Source organism: Balaenoptera acutorostrata, chromosome 3, assembly GCF_949987535.1.
Source record: "Balaenoptera acutorostrata chromosome 3, mBalAcu1.1, whole genome shotgun sequence".
In the NCBI taxonomy this organism is placed as follows: Eukaryota; Metazoa; Chordata; class Mammalia; order Artiodactyla; family Balaenopteridae; genus Balaenoptera; species Balaenoptera acutorostrata.
The window spans coordinates 63,147,712-63,167,552 of NC_080066.1; the positions used below are offsets into that span (position 1 = coordinate 63,147,712).

The 19,841-nt window shown below is 51.2% G+C and overlaps 1 protein-coding gene across 3 annotated transcripts; it reads left to right on the forward strand.

Annotated features, from left to right (window-relative positions):
* Positions 1-11,964: 11,964 nt before the first annotated feature.
* Positions 11,965-18,871, forward strand: LOC103008057 (cytochrome P450 1A1). 3 transcript variants are annotated; one of them, XM_007197706.2, is made up of 7 exons: positions 11,965-12,071; positions 14,908-15,772; positions 16,330-16,456; positions 16,545-16,634; positions 16,728-16,851; positions 17,013-17,099; positions 17,264-18,871. In XM_007197706.2, the coding sequence occupies exons 2-7, from the start codon at positions 14,936-14,938 to the stop codon at positions 17,547-17,549; spliced, it is 1,551 nt and encodes a 516-aa protein (XP_007197768.2). In that variant the 5' UTR covers positions 11,965-12,071; positions 14,908-14,935; the 3' UTR covers positions 17,550-18,871. The 3 variants fall into 3 exon arrangements, with proteins under 3 accessions (XP_007197768.2, XP_007197769.2, XP_007197770.2); XM_007197707.2 differs by having other exon boundaries at positions 11,980-12,071; positions 14,911-15,772; XM_007197708.2 differs by lacking the exon at positions 17,013-17,099 and having other exon boundaries at positions 11,980-12,071.
* The last annotated feature ends 970 nt before the right edge of the window (positions 18,872-19,841 follow it).

Sequence of the window (19,841 nt, forward strand, 5' to 3'; positions counted from 1 at the left end):
GAGCCCTGGTCCGAGAAGATCCCACATGCCGCGGAGCAACTAAGCCCGTGCACCACAACTACTGAGCCTGCGCTCTACAGCCCGTGAGCCACAGCTACTGAAGCCCACGTGCCACAACTACTGAAGCCCGTGTGCCTGGAGGCCGTGCTCTGCAACAAGAGAAGCCACTGCAGTGAGAAACCTGCACACCACAACGAAAAGTAGACCCTGCTCGCCGCAACTAGAGAAAGCCCGTGCGCAGCAACGAAGACTCAACGCAGCCAGAAATAAATAAATAAATTTCTAAAATACTTAAAAAACAAACAAACAAAAAACAAAGGGCAAGGCTGGGGAATCTGACAAAGCCACAGGGCCTGTTTGAAGACTGTGGCTGAGAGAAAAGGAAAGCTGTTTTCTCTCTGTACCTTCATTGGGTTCAGCTCACTCTATAAAAAAGGTCAAGGTTTGAAGTTAGAGTAGTTTTTGTAGAAAACTGACTATTTCTCTCTGTCTCTCTCCCCTGCTGTCTTTTCCTTTCTCTCTCCCTCTCTCTCTCTCTCTCTCTCTCTCTCTAATTATCTAAAGTCATACTTTATTCAGATTTTCTTAGATTTTTGTCTAACGTCCTTTTGTCCTTTCTTGTTCCAGGATCCCATCAAGGAGGACACCACATTACATTGAGTCACCATATCTCTTTAGGCCCCCCTTGGTTGAGACATTTCTCAGACTCTTTTTTCAGGAGAACTGGTCAGGTATTTTGTAGAATGTCCCACTATTGTGATTTGCCTGATGTTTTTCTCATGGTAAGACTGGGGTTATGGGTTACTGGTAGGAAGACCACAGGAGTAAAGTGCCATTTTCATCATATCATATCAAGGGTACATACTATCAGCTTGACAGGAAGGTTGACGGTGTTGGTCAGCTGGCTGCAGTAGTGTTTCTCAGGTTTCTCCATGGGCACATTACTCCTTTCCCCTTTCTGTACTGTGCTCTTTGGAAGGGAGTCATGTGCACAGCCCACACCAGCAAGTGGAGCGTTCTGCTCCCCTCCTTGAGGACAGTCTCTGTGTAAATTATTTGGACTTCTGCATAAGAGATGATTTATCTTTGTATTTTAAGTATTTTCTTAAAACTTTTTATTAAATTACAAGATACATACAGAAAAGTGCAGATAATCTGTACAGCTCAATGAATTTTTTACAGACTTAACAAAACTCTTGTAACCAGTCCTCAGATCAAAAGACAGAATGTTACCACACCCTAGAAACCCCTTGTGCTCTCTCCCTAAGGGTAACAATGACCCCAACTTCTAATAGCATAAATTAGTTTTGTTAGTTTTTGTTTTTCATGTAAATTAAATCATGCTGTGTACTTTTTTTCGCATGGAACTTTAAAAAATTAATAGATTTCATTTTTATAGCAGTTTTAGGTTTACAGAAAAATGGAATGAAAGTACAGAGAGCTCCCATATGCCTCCTTCCCCAATCAGTTTCCCCTGTTATTAACATCTTGCATTAGTGTGATACAGTTGTTACAATTGGTGAATGAATATTAATACAATATTATCAACTAAAGTCCATAGTTTACATTAAGATGAACTCTTTCTGTTATACAGTTCTATGAGTTTTTTTCACTTTTAAAAATTGTGGTAAAATATAAAACATAAAATTTACTGTTTCAAACATTTTTAAAGTATATGATTCAGTGGGCAACGTGTACTCTTTTGTATCTGGTTTCTGTCACTTATTCTTTTTTAAGAGATTCGTCCACAGTGCTGGGTATAGTTGTAGCTCATCCCCATTGCTGTATGGTGTTCCGTTAAAATACAAATACACAGCAATGTATTATCCATTCAACTGTTGATTGACATTTGGGTTGTTTTCTGTATTGGGCTGTGATGAGCCCTGCTGCTGTGAACATTCTTGCACATGTTTTTGTATGCATTTCTGCTGTGTATAGACCTACGAGTGGAAATGCTAGGTCATAGGCTAGGCATAGTTCAGTGCTAATAGATCCTAGCACTGAACAATTTTCCAAAGTAGTTGAACCAGTTTTACTCCCGCTGGCTGTGACTGAGGGTTCAATTTGCTTCTCATGCTCACCACCATTGGATTGTTTTTAATCTTTTGATTTCAGCCATCCTGGAGTGTCTGTTGACTACTTCCCTTTTTAAAACCCCTCAATGTTCCCCATAGATTTCAAGATAAAAACTGAACTCCTTTGCTTGGCACCCAAAGGCTTCAGCGGCAGCTCTTGCTTAACCTCTCTGGCCCTGTTTGCCACCATATCCCACTTGCCCCCGCCTCCATTGTCTTTCTCCATATATTGATCCCTTTACTGGAAACCTACACCCCATCCTGTGTTCCCTGGTCAACTCCTGCTCATCATTTTATACGCTGCTCAGCTGTCACCATGCTGGCTGGGTCTGAGCCCCTCCTCTGAGATCCCACAGGCCCCAAATGGCCCTCCTCAACAGCCCCCATCATGCTGTTTCCCCCATGGACTGTGAGATCCTTGAAGGTCAAGGCAACCTCTGCTTTTCTTCAGATCTCTAGTCTCTAACACAGGGACTGACACACAGCATGTATTTAGAAAAAGATTTGTTGAATCAATTAGTGTTCACAAGTGAGAGTGCTAGCCTGTGTTAAGAGTTTCGTGAAGACTGCTTTCAGCATTTTCCTGCATTGGTTTAATAGAAATTACAAGTAATAATCCTTACAGTTGAAATTTATTGAGTACCCACTATGCCCCAAGATCTGTGCTGTATGTTAAACATTGGCCGTCTCTTTGAGCTTCATAGCAACACTATGAGATGGGTACTATTATTGGCCTCATTTTACAGTTGACGAAATGAAAGCCTAAAGATGTTAAGTAATTTTCCCAAGAGCCAGAATATGGGGGAAAAGCAGTTCAGTGGGCACGGGGCAGGGGAGAGGGCAAATCAGGAAGCTATCATGAGAGAAGGCACATTCAGAGTTGACTATCCAGAGAGGAGCCCAGGGAGAGGCAGGGTGTGGCTAAGGTTAGGGTGAGGGTCACTCAACAAGTTTATTCAGTGCACAGTCACCAGCCTGGCCAGTGGTCAGAACACAGTAAATGGCAGCCTTTTCCCTGCTTCTTGTGGGGCAAGTCCTCCTCTGTGCCCCTCATCATCCCAGTCTCACCTCTGTTGTGGATCTAGCCACAAAGAGCTGTAGTTTGGGGCTGGATCATCATCTAAACCAAACCCTAAATCAGACTGTGGGCCCCTCGAAGACAGAGGCTGAGTCCCATTCATCTCTGTGCCCAGACCTGGCAGAGAGGAAGGACCATGGTGGACACAGGTGCTGTGGGAAGCACAGGCAAATAATTAAAGCTGGGGCGGGTGTGTGTCTCAGTCTATTATATAAGGACCGGGAGATTCAGTCCTGGACATCCAGTCACCCGCTACTGCATGTGTCCACCCAGAGGGCCACTGCCCCTGCCTCCTCAACATGTCCAAATGGATGATGTCACCTCCCTGCCCAAACACCTTCCCTCTGGGTCGTCACCCTAGCTAGAAACCTGGGAATCCGCAAAGACTCCTTCTCTTATTCACCTCCCACCAAACTCTCAAGATTCTACCACCTAAACACCTCTTGAGTCTGACCACTTTCTCCATCACTGTGGCACTGCCTGGAGAAGACTCTCAGCGCCGCTTCCCACCTGGGCTTTTGCAGGAACCTCCTATGTGGTATCACTGTCTCTAGGGCAGTGTTGCCCAGTAGAACTTTCTGTGATGATGGAAATATTCTAAGTCTGTGCTATCCAATAAGGTAGCCGCCAGTCACATGTGGCTACCGAGCATTTGAAATGGCTGGTACAACAGAAATACTGAATTTTTAATTCTATTTAATTTTAAATGTAAGTAGCTGCATGTGACTAGTGGCTACTGTATTGGATGGCACAGTTCCAGGCTCCCTCCATCCCATCCCTCCAATCTGGGCTCCACACTGCCACCCAGGTGAACTTCCTGAAATTGCAGATCTGAGCAATCCATATCCCTTTGTAAAATCCCTAAGTACTAATTTCTTAAGACATTCAAAAACCAAACCAAACTCCTTAGCTCAGCATGTGAGCCAGTTCCTACTCACTTCTCTGAGCTTGGTTCCCACGACTCCCTCCCTCTCATGCATCTTTCCCACCAGTCAGAAGCAACTCTTAGAATTCTTCTAGTTTTCGGCCTCTGTGCATTCAGACATGTTGTTCCCTCTGCCTGGAATACCCTACCCTCCTCTCAATCACCCCTTCCCCAGCCAACAAACACTCTCATGGAAATGCATTGCTTCCAGGTTAGAGATGTTTACTTATATTGCAGTACTATGATGGATATATGACAAAGCATTCTCATCTCTCCATTAAAGCAAAGCCTCCAAAACTCTGCTCCAGGTCCACCTCCTCTGGGGTGTGCCCTGACCCCCTACTCTGGTTTAGATCCTCCTCCTTTGGACATAGCTCTCCCGTGGCACAAACACCACGGTGGCATATTGCTTTGGTTTCCTTTGCCCTCTCTAGACCATGAACAACTTGAAGCAAACTATGTTCTTATTTACTCAGTTTTTAGTACAGTACCTGTCACATAGTGGATGTTCAGCCATATTCTTTGAGCATAAATTATGTTGCCAGCCACTGTTCTCGGAGGAAACTTAGAGCAGTGAATAAGACAGACCTTGCCTTTGTGGAGGAGACTGACAACAAGCAAGTGAACATGAATGAGATCATTGCAGACCCAGGTTGTGCTGAAAATCCTCTTTGTCCTCCACATCCACTCGCCCCCTTCTCCACCCTGCTCTATGCACTGAGAGGCTGACCTCAGCAGACTGTGTCAGTGGGCTCCCCATCCTCTGGCGACTTGTTGGGTTCAGTCAACGGGAGGCATGGGCATGAGATGGGAGGGTGGGAGGAGAGTGAGTCTGGGGTATTTTTTCTCCAGACCCTCCCTGCAAAGTCACCATGCTAGGCCACAGCTCCTGCCAGGCAGCTCTCCTCTCCTTACAGTCTCTCTCTCTGGGTTCCAGAAACAGATCCTTCCTCTTGCCCTTTCAGGCTCAAGATAGTAAGGGCTCCTCTCTGTTACTAGTCATATGGTACCACACTATCCTGTGTTAGTTTCTCTATAACCTGTCAACACCTTTGTAAATTGTCCCCTTATTAAACTCTTCTCAATGATCCAGTTTTGAATGAATTCTGTTCTTGCAAGGACCGTGAATAATAAACTGGTTCTTTGCAAATTTCTGCTCCACCATCCTTGGAATATCAGCCTTTCCCCAAGGTCACAAGATGGCTGCTACAGTTCCGGCCATCACATCCAGACATGACAAGGGCCAGAGGGACAAGAGTGCATCTCTTGTCATGCATCCTTTTTTTAAAAAATTAATTAATTAATTAATTATATGGCTGTGTTGGGTCTTTGTTGCTGTGCGTGGGCTTTCTCTAGTCGTGGCGAGCGGGGGCTACTCTTCGTTGTGTTGTGCGGGCTTCTCATTGCGGTGGCTTCTCTTGTTGCAGAGCATGGGCTCTAGCTGCACGGCTTCAGTAGCTGTGGTGTGTGGGCTCAGTAGTTGTGGCTCACAGGCTCTAGAGCGCAGGCTCAGTAGTTGTGGCACACGGGCTTAGTTGCTCCACGGCATGTGGGATCTTCCCGGACCAGGGCTTGAACCTGTGTCCCCTGCATTGGCAGGTGGATTCTTAACCACTGCACTACCAGGGAAGTCCCAGATCAGAGTATTAGGCTCTCTCCCTGTAGGGTCTTTGCATGCTAGCAGCAACTCTCTACTGAAGGCCACAGCTCCTCTCTATAGCCTCTCCACAGCCACCTCCTCTGGGTTTTGTTTTCTGCTCTTTCCCCTCATCACTTCTGGCCTTGCTGCTGCTAGCCCTGGACTGCTGCATTGTCCCTATTGATTTCCCTAAACGTTGAACCTTTGTGAATGGTCCCTTTATTAAATTCTCCTCAATGACTTAGTTTGAGGGGCCTCTCTGTTTCCTGCAGGGACTGACCCTGACAGATATAGGGAGGGACTTGCCTGGTGTGTCTTAGGAACCTCAGGCTACTCTTGTGCCTGGAGAGGAGTGAGCCGGGGAAGCAGGAGTAACAGGTGAGGAGGTCAGAGGGATAATGGGAGCCACATCTGGAAGGGCCCTGCAGGCCATTGTAAGGACTGTTTCCTCTGAGATTCTTCAAAAACTTCCTTCTGAAAACTTCAACTTGGGGAAAGGATGGGGTCCCTTCCTCAGCTAGGAGCTGGGAGTGCAAATGGGGCACCTTCCTTCCCAGGGCATCCCAGCCAGCAGGGTGTGAACTCTGCTCCCAGAGCAGTGAGATGGCACAGACTCATCTGATGATCTCTGCCTCGAGTGTGGGTTCTCTCCACGCACTTCCCAGCCAACAACTCCTCAGCTCCATCATGGGTTCTTCTGGAGGTAAAACTAGCCGCTCACAGTGGTGCTGATGGTGGCATTGTTGGCACAGAGGCAAACCAGTGGGAAGCTATTAGATAGGAGTAACTTCTTAGGATTCTGTCCAACCTACCCAGGCCTTTTTGGATCTGTCTCAAGTTCCGAGGTTTAATCACTCAGAGAACGCTGTTGGGTAAGCCTCTCTGACCTGCAGGTTTTGGTTATAATTCTTCCAGTTGCAAGCCCCCAAACCCACTCCTACTAAAAGAGAAAGATAAGGAGGAGGAGGAGAAGGAGGAGAAAGAAGAAGAGAAAGAGGAAACAGTAAAGAAGAAGGGAAAAGGGGGAAAGGAGGAGATGGCGGAGGTGGTGATGTTATTGACTCACATAACAGAGATGTTTTATGGTGAACTTCATTGGCTTCAGGAATAACTGGATCTAGGTGCTCTATGTCATCAATTCTTTCCCTCCCTCCCCTCATCTCCCAGTTCTGCTTTCCTCTAATGGGCTTCTTAAAAAATGGCCACTGGTAGGTCCAGAATTATTTTCTAACCAGCTTAGCCACCACTGGCAGAAAGAGAACATTTCTTTTCCAACAATTTCATTAAAACCCCACAGGGCTCTCAGTGGCTTGGTCTGAGTCATGTGTCAGCCTGGTAGCCTGGGGTAGGGTTAGTTCCACCAAGCCTATTGGCTAAGAGTAAGGGTGGGGTGGTCCCCAAACGACAATTAAAGTGGTATTTCAAGAAGAAGAGAGGATGGATGCTGGGCACATGAAACCACTCACATGTCGACTATCACTGGTGTGACCATATAATTTATTGTCCAAGCCAGGACTCTTTTGAGAAGGAAAGAGGGCACTTTTAATAGACAAGACAACAGGCTTAGTCCAAGACTATCCTGGGAAAGTGTTGTCACCCTATCTATAGCAGCCAAGAGCCAGAGAGCCAGGGGCTGCCGCATCTGAGCCTTGGATCCTGCAAACCAAATCTCTCTGGCTCTCTGGGCACAGGTAGGAGAGGAGACGGCACTCAGGGCTCAGATCTCAGGTGGGGTGGAGGGTGGCTTGGTGGGGTGGGGACACATTGGGAGACAAGTCCCAGTTCTCCACATCCACTCAAACTCCACTCTTCTCAAACTGCCTCACCCCCACCTCCCACTCCAATGCTTTGTTCAAGTTATGGCCCCTCCTTATGCCAGGTGTGCGCTTCCTGTACTCCTCATACGCCAGGACCCTTCTCTAGTCCTCTGCTCTCCCCCAGGGGCCTCAGCCTTCTCACAGCTCCTGTAGCATTTCCAGATTTAGCATAGGCTCTGTTCAGCATGCTTCCTGCTTCCATGGTGGGGCAGGGGTTTTATTCTGGGTCTTGTTGTCTCCTCATCCCCTTGCCACTTAGCCCTCAGCAGTGCTGACTGAAGACTCTAAGCTGGGTCACTCTGCTGGGCCAAAACCCTAAGCTGTCTCTCTCCCTCCAGCCCAGAGCCCTCTCCTTTCTGCACTGCCCACCCCTTCCTCTGTGTTCCTGGTATCGATCGCTAGGGATTCCTAGCCAAAGGGCTTCTCACGCAAAGGCATACAAACTTTGACCCAGGATTGGCTGTTCAGCTCCAGGTCAAGGTCCTCTAACCTCCTGCCTGTCTCCCTCTTTCTCTGCCCCGTGCTCCTGAGGGCCCCCTTCTATCTTGTGAGCTGTTCCCCAAGACAGGGCTTGGTGATGAGAAGTGCAGGGCCTCCCATAACCTCAGTGCCCCAGACTCTTGTCCAGGAAGATGGGGAGATGGGGGGCCCTGACCTAGAGTCTGAGCCTGTCTACCTTTGGCCCCCTGGGGCTTTGCTGCTGGTCTGGGACAATAAATCATGGTGGGAAGAGCCCTGGCCTGGAAGCAAGGGGCTAGAGTTCTGGGCTCTGCTTTGATTTGTCATTTGTCCTCGGGCCTTCTTCTTTCTGGCATCGGTCTCTCCAGCTGAGAAGTGGGAGAGGAATTGGCTTAATTAGCTAACGAATTTCTTTGGGATTAAGAGCCCCTTGGAGAGTGTGAGAAAAGCAGTGCATCTTCTACCAAGAGAAGTGGTTTTCTGTGTCCTGGTCAGGAACCCCAGCAGATGGTCTTCCAGCCATGTTGAGCAGGCTGCCATGATTCTCTAGAGCTAGGGCATTGGTGGGAACCCTGAGTGCCAAGGGAGAGATTGGGCTGCAGAGCAGGGTGATGGATTTGGGAGTACCTTGCTTCCCACTTCCTTGCCATGGCTTCTACACAAGTTTTTTCCACTCTCTATGGCCCTAGCCCCAGTTGGGATTAAAGGACAGACCTCTCTTGGGTACCATGGAGTTTCTCAGGCTGAGCCAGAGATGCAAAGGTGAAATGAATGGAAGGATGCTGGACAGAATGGAAGCCCAGCAATACCTCCCTTGCCTCCTGCTTGTTCTGTTACCTAAATTCCACTATTATATCATCAGTACTTTGGGCTCAAAGTACATGACCCTGGTCATGTGCCCCATTCGTAATACAGCTGGATTTAACTCCTTTACCAAGTCCTTTGTCTTGCAAGGACTTGGCTTATTAGATCAATTTCCCACAGGCTGGTTTTCTGTGTTACAGCATGGGGGATGGAGTGACAGGTTGGGTTGGGGTCCTAGCAAGAGTCAAATGTCCTGAGAATTACCATGGAATAGTGCTGGAAACAGACCAGGAGAAATCTAACTTGCTGTGGAAAGGATCCAGAAAGTCTTCTCAGAGGAAATGATGTTTTAGCTGAGACTTTAAGTAGGGGAGATTAGAAGTAGAGGTGGGGGATTCCCTGGTGGCGCAGTGGTTGAGAATCTGCCTGCTGATGCAGGGGACACGGGTTCGAGCCCTGGTCTGGGAAGATCTCACATGCCCCGGAGCAACTAGGTCCGTGAGCCACAACTACTGAGCCTGTGCGTCTGGAGCCTGTGCTCCGCAACAAGAGAGGCCACGATAGTGAGAGGCCCGCGCACCGCGATGAAGAGTGGCCCCCGCTTGCCGCAACTGGAGAAAGCCCTCGCACAGAAACGAAGACCCAACACAGCCAAAAGTAAATAAATAAAAAAAATAAAAAGCTACAGAAGTAGAGGTGGGCATTCCTGGTAGGTTCTGCTAAAGATTCTGGTTTCTATTCAGATGGCAGTTACTGAAGGGGCAAGGTGGTGATGGAATGAGATTTTGCATTTTTGAAAAGACCACTTTGGATGCCACAGGGTGGAGAAGGAATTGGAGCGAGTGAAAGGCAGATGGTACCCAGGCTTCGAGGCTGTTAGTACTCTAGGGAGCAATGATGGGGGCCTGGATGAGGATGTGGCAGTGGGGCTGGACAGATACCAAAGTGGAAAAATGTGTCCTTTACCCCTTCAGTCTGTTCTCAGCACAGTAGCCAGTGATCTTCCTTGACTCAGACCTCACAATGTCTCTATCTCACACAAAGAAAGTCCCATGTTTCTCAGCGAGGTGTTCCCTGCACCTGGGGCAGGGCTTCCATCCCCCCGCCCCCCCCCCCCCCCCCCCCCCCCCGCCTGTGCAGGGCTTTTGAACTTGCTGTTCCTTCTGCCAGGTGCACTCTTCTTCCAGATATCCGTGTGCCTTGATTCTTGATTTCACCCTCCTGCCTGGGCTGGGTGTCATTTTCTCAGTGATGCCTTCCCCAACCAGCCTTTTTTTGAATTGCAGTCTGACCCCACATGATTCCTACCCCTTCTCTGCCTTATTTTTCTCTATAGCACTTTTCACCCTCTGAGGCTCTCTGCGTTTTCTGTCTCCACCTCCCACCCCCCTTGCCTCACAATGTAAGCTACAGGAAAGCAGGAGGTTGTCAGTTTTGTTCACCTCTATATCAATCGCCAGCATCCAGAACTGTGTCTGGCACATAGTAGGCATTTGGTAAATATTTATTTGTGCAGTGCACGAGGTGGCATCCAACTGCAGTGGGAGGTGATGGGGCAGGATGAGGCTCCGTTTTCTCGTCTGGGCCAGTGGATGGCAGTGCTATTCGTAGGGTTGGGGAGCGCGGCGGCGAGGGCGGGTGATGCGGTTGGTTGCGGACACGTTGAGCTAAACACGCAAATACGCCTGGACACCCTACATCGGGAAGCCTCGGCAGGGGCGAGGACAGTGTCGGAGGCAGCCGGCCAGGCGACCCGGGCTGTGCTGGAGTTGCATGTCCCGCCACAGGCGTGGACCAAAAATACGGACACACTCAGGAGCCCGCTTGCTTGCAAAAGCCCAGCTCTGCTCGCAAACCTAGGCCCTTTGCACTGCCCCCCCCCCCCCAACCCCATCCAATCACGCACCTACGAGGGTTCGGCGGCTCCTCTCCCTCCACCTCTACCCACACGCTCCACTAGAGACTGGCCCTTTAAGAGCCCCGCTCCCGACTCCTCCCCCACCCCACCCCACCCCACCCCTCACCCCCCCATTCCCCCCCACCGCCCGCGCTCGCGTGACTGTGCCGGGACTGAGCCGGGTCCGGGAGTTGGGCGGCTGGGTGGCTGCGCGGGCCTCCGGGTCCTTCTCACGCAACTTCTGGGCACCGCGCCCCCAGCCAGGTGGGGCCGGGATGGACGGCGTGACCTCTGCCCCCTGGAGGGATGTGCCAGACACATGCACGCTAGCCTGGGGAGGCATGTGCGCCGGGCGCCCCCCTCTTTAGTCCCTGGGACCCCTCTCTTGCCCGCCCAAGGGCCTCCCTCTAACCCTTTGCTCGGCCACCAGGAGATCCACTCGCCTCCCGATTTCTCTGCCATGCCAAAGCGCTAGCAACCCTGGGAACCTCGAGGGCCCGTGGGTCCTGGCTGGAAGTACCCTTGGTTTGCAACATTCCAAAGTGGCCCCAGAGGCGCCTCAACGTGTCCCCGCTAGTGCGCGCTCGGCGATACTGCACTTTCTCCATCCCTTCCCGCCCCTCCGTCAGGGAACGCTGACTTCTGCTAGTCTTCCGGGCTCTGGGGTGGGGGTGGGGGGGTGGAGGGCTCTGGGGGAAGGGGCCAGCCCATCGGCGCCTCTGGCCTTCCGGCCCCGGTGACCTCGGGGCTGGGGTCGTCGTGCTTCTCACGCGAGCCTGGACTCAATAACCCGGGTTAGGAGGTCATCACCCGGCAGCTCCGCCCCTCCCTGCCTGCCTGGCCCCCATCCGCTAGTAGTGAAGAGGAAGCAATTGCACTCCCAAAGTTCAGTGGGTGCAAAAATGAGGGAGAGGGGTCCCCGTGCCCGGGGATAGAGCACCCCCATACCCTCTTTCGGGCTATCATGGGACTACTTCCCCAAAACCTTCTCAGCTGGGCTCTGCGCTATCCATGGAGTACCTCGGAACTGGGGGTCCCAGGTGTCCCTAACCCTCACCCCTTTAAGTGCCGGCACTTGGTTGAGGCATCCCATAGTGGGTTCTTACCTATCCCCTTGCGTCCTGTCTCCCCACTCCTCCCTCCATCCTAGAGCGACCATTCGCCAGCCTGCACCCCGCCCCCCCCACCCCGCCCCATCCCAGCGCTCCAGGAGGCGTGGCCACACACGAAAGCCGCCTATAAAGGTGGCAGTGCCTTCACCCTCACCCTCACCCAGAAGGTGACAGTTCCTTGGAGCCTTCTGTGATCTTCTTCGGGGGTCCCTGGCTCCAGAGACCACTCTTCCCAGCTCAGCTCTGTACCCCCCCACAGACGCAGGTGAGTGCTGGGGGCTTCTGGGTTGTCCCTTCCCTCCCCCCCAAAGGAAAATTTTGATGCATCAAGGTCTTCCTGGTCTAGCATCTCAAAAAAAGGCTAAGAGTGTCCCTAGTGAGGAGGCAGTCCAGCTCCCTCACTAAGTGGGGAAACTGAAGCCTGAGGAAGGGCAGGACTTGCCCAAGGTCCCTCGACTAGTACCAGAACTCTAGACGTAGATGCTCCCCTCTCAGGACTCCAGGACCCAGGCTCCAGCTCCATCTCCCACTGACTCCATGAATGCCTTGGGGCTTCCCCATAAGGGTCACCTGGGAGGCTGGAATAAGGACACAGGTGAGCCAGTGCAGCCCTCCTTCAGGCTGTGTGAGGGGGGGCTTCTCCTGGGTGGTCAGGGTGGATGGAGGGGGCAGGTTGGGTTCTTACTAGCTGTACCCTGACTTATCTAAAAGCTACCCCTGGCTGAAGCCACCCTCCCAAGGCATAGCTTGTCAGTGCTGAGGTGTGCTGGCCCGACATGGGAGGCTGATCTGAGTGGGAGTCCTGAGCACTGCCGAGGGGCCTTCCCTGTTCCATTGACTGTCTTCTCTGTCCTCTGCTGGGGGCAGTCAATGTGAGAGACTGCCCGCTGCAGAAAGCTTGACCCTGAAAATTCAGCAGTCACATCTCTCTTGGCCTCCTACCATCTTTTTTTTTTTTTTTTTCAAAATTAACAGCCACAATAGTTTATTTACCATTGAACTCTTTATAAGATATTTACAAGACAACCAATTTTACACATCAGAAATGGTATAAAAGTATGAATCACAACACAGACAACAATATGAAATGGGCATAAAACAAAGCTGAAGTGGACAGACAAGCAATTTCTCTTTTTAATTTATTAACACTAGCTTAAACTTTGTTAAGGAAAGAAACAAAGAACTGGGTTTTAGGAGAAGTGCTGGGCCTTCAGTTGAAGATTGAATTCACAGCGTTGTATCCCACGTAGGGAAAAAATAAGACTAATTTTCCCCCCACACTTTAACACACTGTAATTTTGCTCTTGGAACTTTGCTCATCTACTCTCCAACCTCCTTCTCAACACAACTTCAACATATCCAAATCAAAGGAGAATTGATCCAGAAGATTGGCCTCCTACCATCTTACTAAGGCTAGAGGTCTTCGGGGCACCCAGTGTGCAGAAGGGAAAACCATGGCACACCAAGGCCTAGCAGTGTCCCCAGGTCACTCAAGGTGTTGGGACTAAAGTGTGCTTTGGGATTCAGCTCCTGCAGGAAGCCTCTCTAGACAGATGGCTATAGTAGTTGAGGTAGGAACCATACAATCTCCCCATCTTGGCTGGCTCTTCTGTGGGGAAACCTCACTAGTCGGACTGTGAGTTTCCCCAGGTCAGATCTGGGTTTTCTCTTCTCTGAGATCAGCTGGGCACCCTGAATCAGAGGTCATGTCGCACTCCCTCTCGCAGGTGATGTGACTGGAGCCGAGAAGGGTAAAATGAACCGACTAATCCAAGGCCACATCATAGAGCCTGGAACACTGGGTGTCCTGACCACCAATCCAGGGCACCAGTAAGATGTCCCAGTCAGAGCCCCATGCCTCGAAGAGAGTAGTCCATGAATTTGCACACCCTTTCTAGACCGAACCTAGAGAAAAAGTATTGTCTCAGCCTCTGTTAAACTCAGCTCCATTCCTAGTTTCCCAGATTCCAGTCTGGAGTTTTCTTGCAGCCTTTGCCTGGTGGGAACCTTCCATTTATTCACAGCTCTCTAGTGACTGGCAAATGGGGGAGGCCCAGACTATTCATTCATTGAGAATTGAGCCCAATGAAAACCCTGGCCTGGAATTCTGTGACCTGGAGCCTCAATCTAGCTGGCCTCCAGCTGCTTTTAAACCGTGGGTCAGTTGAACTCAGAGAGCTGGGGATGAGGGCAGAGTGGCTTAGACAGTAAGTAAGGGGGCAGTCCCCTGTCCCCGTCCCCACCCTGTCCCAGAGTCTGGCAGGATTCCCTAGACCCTGGGTTTGAGCAATAGAGAACTGAGGGTTCCGGGAAAGTCCCTTTTCATCGATTGATCTGACCACTCTTCCAAGGGAGGTACCTATGACAGGAGCTGGAAACTTCCCAAGGAACTTTCCCTAAGAGGTCTGAGTCCTGGCTCTGTCTGAGTGCTGGGTGCCTTTAGCCAAGTCAGTGCCTCCGCTGGAGGTGAGTTTCCCCAAATGTGAAACGAGGCTGAAGGAGTGGATGATCCATTGTTCTCTGATAGCGTTTTCCCTAGTTGGGTGGGTAGTACTCAAGGGGAATTGGGTGATACACATCGATTATGTGTTTATTTTAATATATGTTAGGGAAAAAAACCCCTGTACTTTCACACAGATATTATGGTTTGGAATGATGCTAAGTGGGTGGATTTAAATTTGATTTTAGAAAAATATGAAGTAAATAATAGTATAGGTGCTCTATGGAAATCACAGGCTGATGTTTAGAATGGTGCAGCAGTTAAGAGAAAGTGTTCTGGAATTAGGCAAATTTGGATTGGGATTTGGATCCTATACTTCCTGGCTGTGTGACCTTGGGCAAGTTACGTACCTTCTCTGAGCCTCACTGCAGCCTACCACATACGCTGTGGCCAGGACTGAATGAAGAATGACTAAAATTCTTGGCACATAGTGGGAGCTCAACAAACAGCTTCTCCTACCTCCTCTTCCCCTTCATGTCCAGTGAACAGTTCTGGATAAGGTTTTCCCTTTCTTTGACCAGTGTGCTGACACTTTAGGACACTGGCTCCTGCCAGCTCCCCATCTGATGTCTTGATCTTTCCCTCCTATCCCACCTCTCAGCAGCCACCTTGGAATCTCTACACTGATCATGTTCTCTGTGTTTGGACTCTCCATCCCCATCTCGGCCACAGAACTTCTCCTGGCCTCTGCCACCTTCTGCCTGGTATTCTGGGTGGTCAGGGCCTGGCAGCCTCGGGTCCCTAAAGGCCTGAAGAGTCCACCAGGGCCCTGGAGCTGGCCCCTGATCGGGCATGTGCTGACCTTGGGGAAGAGCCCACACTTGGCCCTGTCGCGGCTGAGCCAGCGCTATGGAGACGTGCTGCAGATCCGCATTGGCTGCACACCCGTGCTGGTGCTCAGCGGCCTGGACACCATCCGGCAGGCCCTGGTGCGGCAGGGCGATGATTTCAAGGGCCGGCCTGACCTCTACAGCTTCACCTTAGTCGCTGATGGCCAGAGTATGACCTTCAACCCAGACTCTGGACCAGTGTGGGCTGCCCGGCGACGCCTGGCCCAGAATGCCCTGAAGAGTTTTTCCATTGCCTCAGACCCGGCTTCCTCGTCCTCCTGTTACCTGGAAGAGCACGTGAGCAAGGAGTCCGAGTACCTCATCGGCAAGTTCCAGGAGCTGATGGCAGGGTCTGGGCGCTTTGACCCCTACAGGTATGTAGTGGTGTCAGTGGCCAATGTCATCTGTGCCATGTGCTTTGGCCGACGCTATGACCATGAGAGCCAAGAGCTGCTTAGCGTAGTCGGCCTGAGTAATGAGTTCGGGGCGGTGGCTGCCTCTGGGAACCCAGCCGACTTCATCCCCATCCTCCGTTACCTGCCCAACACTGCCCTGGATGACTTCAAGGACTTGAATCGGAGGTTCTACATTTTCATGCAAAAGATGCTCAAGGAACACTATAAAACGTTTGAGAAGGTACAGGCTGGGGAGGGGCAGATGAGTGGTAGAGAGTGGGTAGGGTCAGGGGTCAGGAGGTCAGAGATAACTGGAGCAGCATAGGGTTTGGCAGGCTCTCGCGGGCCTTCACCCTGGGATTTTGAAGCCAGTAGTGGAGGGGACTCCATCCTTGGCACGGAGATAGAACATTTTCTTGACCAGCCCTTCTATCTTTCTTTCCATCAGACAGCAATATTTACTGAATAGCCAGTCCGTGCAGGACCCTAGGTCAGTTATTGTGGGGACCAGGAAGAGTTAAAGAGCTGGTCTTCCGGCCTTATGGGAGAGAAAAGGGTAAAGGGCATGTCCAGATGATAATGGTACTGGACTCTGTGTCAGGCGTCCCTCGAGTTGGGGCTGCAAGTGTCCTGAGTCAGGAGACAGCCTTGGAGAGGCAAGAGAAGCTGCAATGGTAGCCTCGGGCGTGGGGCAGTCACCTCCCGAACGAAGATGCTAGGGATGGGAAGGGACCAGGCCTGGATGAGAGGCAAGTCTGGGTTTGGGATCTTGCTCACCCGTGGGCCTTCCCTACCCAGGGCCGTATCCGGGACATCACAGACAGCCTGATTGAGCACTGTCAGGGCAAGAGACTGGACGAGAATGCCAATATCCAGTTGTCAGATGAGAAGATCGTTAATGTCGTCATGGACCTCTTTGGAGCTGGTATGAGCTAACTCATTGTGCCCTTCCTCTTCCCAGCTGTCCTGACCCACCAACCACCTAACTTTGCCCTCTATTCTCCCCTGGCCAGGGTTTGACACAGTCACAACTGCCATCTCCTGGAGCCTCATGTACCTGGTGACAAGCCCCAGCGTGCAGAAAAAGATTCAGGAGGAGCTGGGTAGGTGGTGGCTTCCTTCAGTGTGCTCAAGGCAGGAGGTCCAACCAAGGTCTGAGTGGCCCCTGCATCTGTCTGGTCCTTTGTGTTCTGCAGACACAGTGATTGGCAGCGCACGGCAGCCCCGGCTCTCTGACAGACCCCGGCTGCCCTACTTGGAGGCGTTCATTCTGGAGACTTTCCGACATTCCTCTTTCCTCCCCTTCACCATCCCCCACAGGTGAGGCTCCACGGGTCCGCTGCTGTCTCATGCTGGGCCTTACTCCCAAATTAGCTTCAAGTTACACATGTACCTGATCAGGGTGGTGGGAGGGACACGGTATGGGAGGCAGGGGGATCTCCTTGTGGCCCTGAGCCTAACTGAGCTTCCCCCCTCCCCAGTACCACAAGAGACACAAGTCTGAATGGCTTTTACATCCCCAAGGGGCGTTGTGTCTTTGTGAACCAGTGGCAGATCAACCATGACCAGTAAGTTGAGAGGGGGTCAGGGGAAGCTTCACTCTCTCCTGAGCTTCAGACTCTCCTGTCCCTGGGCTTCTTGCCTAAACCCTATTCTTTTGAGCTGGGGCTCAACCCACCTGATGGTCCTGAGCCCCCAAGCTGCTACTTCAGCTGCCTCTCTCCAATTACAGGAAGCTGTGGGATGATCCATCTGCCTTCTGGCCAGAACGGTTTCTCACCGCTGATGGCACCATCAACAAAGCACTCAGTGAGAAAGTGATTCTTTTCGGTTTGGGCAAGCGGAAGTGCATCGGTGAGACCATTGCCCGCTGGGAGGTCTTTCTCTTCCTGGCCATCCTCCTGCAGCAGGTGGAATTCCGTGTGACCCCGGGTGTGAAGGTGGACATGACCCCCGTGTATGGGCTGACCATGAAGCATGCCCACTGTGAGCACTTCCAGGCGCACATGCGCTCTTAGGGGACGGAGAGCCCTGCAGCCTAGACTCTCTACTGGCCTGTCTGGGTAGCCAGGCCAGGGGGCTGACGCAGGGGATCTAAACTTTGGCCTAAACGCACAGATGTTGTCTGGCTGATTTTTTGCTGTCTGAGCTGTGGGCAAACCTGAGAGATTATACCTGCCGCCTACTGTGGACTTGTCCTTCTGCGCACTGACCACAGACAGTGGACACAGAAGGGGCCACACAGGAGCTGATGGAGCCCTTCCGAAGTTGTGCTTAAGCTAGGAGGCCTGGAAGGGATAGGGGGTCCTCAGGCCTCTGGAAACCTCTAAAGACCTCTCTGGAAGCCCCTCGGCTCACCAGCTGGCTGGCTCTCTGTTCAGGCTGACTGGCTTGAGAAACATTTAGAGCAGGCAACACCAGGGCCTGTCCAATCTCTTTGACAATTGGGAGGCGTCAAGAGTGAAGGGGAGGGACTTACCTGGTGGCGCAGTGGTTAAGAATCCGCCTGCCAATGCAGGGGACTCGGGTTCGATCCCTGGTCCAGGAAGATCCCACATGCCACGGAGCAACTAAGCCCGTGTGCCACAACTACTGAGCCTACGCTCTAGAGCCCACGAGCCACAACTACTGAGCCCGCGTTCTGCAACTACTGAAGCCCCCATGCCTAGAGCCCGTGCTCGCAACAAGAGAAGCCACCACAATGAGAAGCCCACGCACCGCAACGAAGAGTAGCCCCCACTTGCCATAACTAAAGAAAGCCTGCGCGCAGCAATGAAGACCCAATGTAGCCAAAAATAAATAAATAAATAAATTTATTAGGGAAAAAAAAAAGAGGGAAAGGGAAAGGCAGTCCAGGATACTGACACAGGGGTGGTCTCCCCGCTTATACAAGGCTGAGCGATCTGACCACTAGGGTTTGGGACACTGTGCCTGGGAGATTGCCTTCCTCTCTGCAGGCAGGAACAGGTCTGCCTCCTGGCCTTGCAAGGTCCCTGTTCCTGTCCAGGATGGGCTGGGGACTTGTGTCTAAGAGGAGCAGAGAGCAGAGGGAGTGCCCAAATCCAGGCACCAGGACCAGGTCCGGAGGGAAGGGGTAGTAATTCAATCACCTTCTACTGGGTCTCCTTTCCCTATGCCCTGTGTTAAAACGTCTTTTAAAAATGTTTGTATGCAAGGGCCTTTTTATTTTAGCCTGTATTGTACTTGTATGTTTGCATTTACCATATATGAGAGCTTAAGAACTGTTTATTGAGTGCTATGGAGAAAATTCTAACCCAAGTATCCAGAAATGTGTGGGAAGCATCTACCTGAGCTAAATAAAGATATTATCCAAAAGTCATATAGGTGGAGAGTTTTAAAATCTTGAGTGAAGCCGTCACTCATCTATGTGCCCACTCTGAGCCCGATCTCGTGTTGGGTTTTACTGTGGGAGGACGAAGGGGAGGAGGAGGCGGTGGAGAGGGGAAGCTGCTGCTCTCAGGCAGCTCACAGTCTGGCTGGGGCACAAGACTCTATCACTTCACTGCCCTCCTCCTTCTCTAACTGATCACACATTGATGAAGAACATTCTCTGGACCAGGCACTGGGGGAGATAAAGTGAATAAAACACGGTTCCTTCAAGAGCTTCCCAAGCTAGTTGGGGGACCTAACTCATTAAAACATCACCCAATTCATTGTGATCAGGTCTCTACCAGACAGATACATACAGGAGGGTGAAGCCCAGAGCCAGAGGGGGCTGGGTGGGTGGGGGAGTGGGTGCTGGGAAAGGTTACCAGGTCTTGGGGATATCTGCGTGGGGCCCTCCTTGGAGGATGGGAGGCAGACTCACTTGGGTCTCACAGCGTTAGATGCTCAGGTCCAACAGGTGGACTCTGGTCATGGTGTGGGGGAGGGGAAAGGTTCTCAGCTCAGAAGTCATGGTCTCCTCCTCACTAGCCATGCCCGGTGCAGGTCCTGCACCCCTATTAGAACCCAGAACTGATCACAGATGGAGAACAAAGTGTTTGATTATCAGGCCCCATAAGCCGACTGTTGCCCAGATTTCAACATTGAGATCATCCCTCTCCATCTGGGATGGCAGAGTAGTGGTGCCAAGTCGGGGCAGAGGCTGGACCCACATAGTCAGGAGCTATTCTGTCTAAGGGACTGAGGAGAGATGCACTGTGACCACAGCCCACCTTTCCTCCTGAAGCATTGTGCAGTGGCCAGGAACTGCCATGCATGCACTGTGCTTTCTGGCAGGAGTGGATAGCTCCCACTCACCAAGAGTTTCAGGCTACTGCAAGGAAGGAGCTGAAGTCAGCTGGAGC

What these genes read in the sequence shown, in the direction of transcription:
- LOC103008057 (XM_007197706.2), top strand. Translation starts at nt 14,936, where the DNA reads ATGTTCTCTGTGTTTGGACTCTCCATCCCCATCTCGGCCACAGAACTT. An exon ending in CATGGACCTCTTTGGAGCTG is followed by an intron (nt 16,457 to 16,544) that starts GTATGAGCTAAC and finishes TCCCCTGGCCAG; the next exon opens with GGTTTGACACAGTCACAACT. An exon ending in CCCTTCACCATCCCCCACAG is followed by an intron (nt 16,852 to 17,012) that starts GTGAGGCTCCAC and finishes CCCCCTCCCCAG; the next exon opens with TACCACAAGAGACACAAGTC.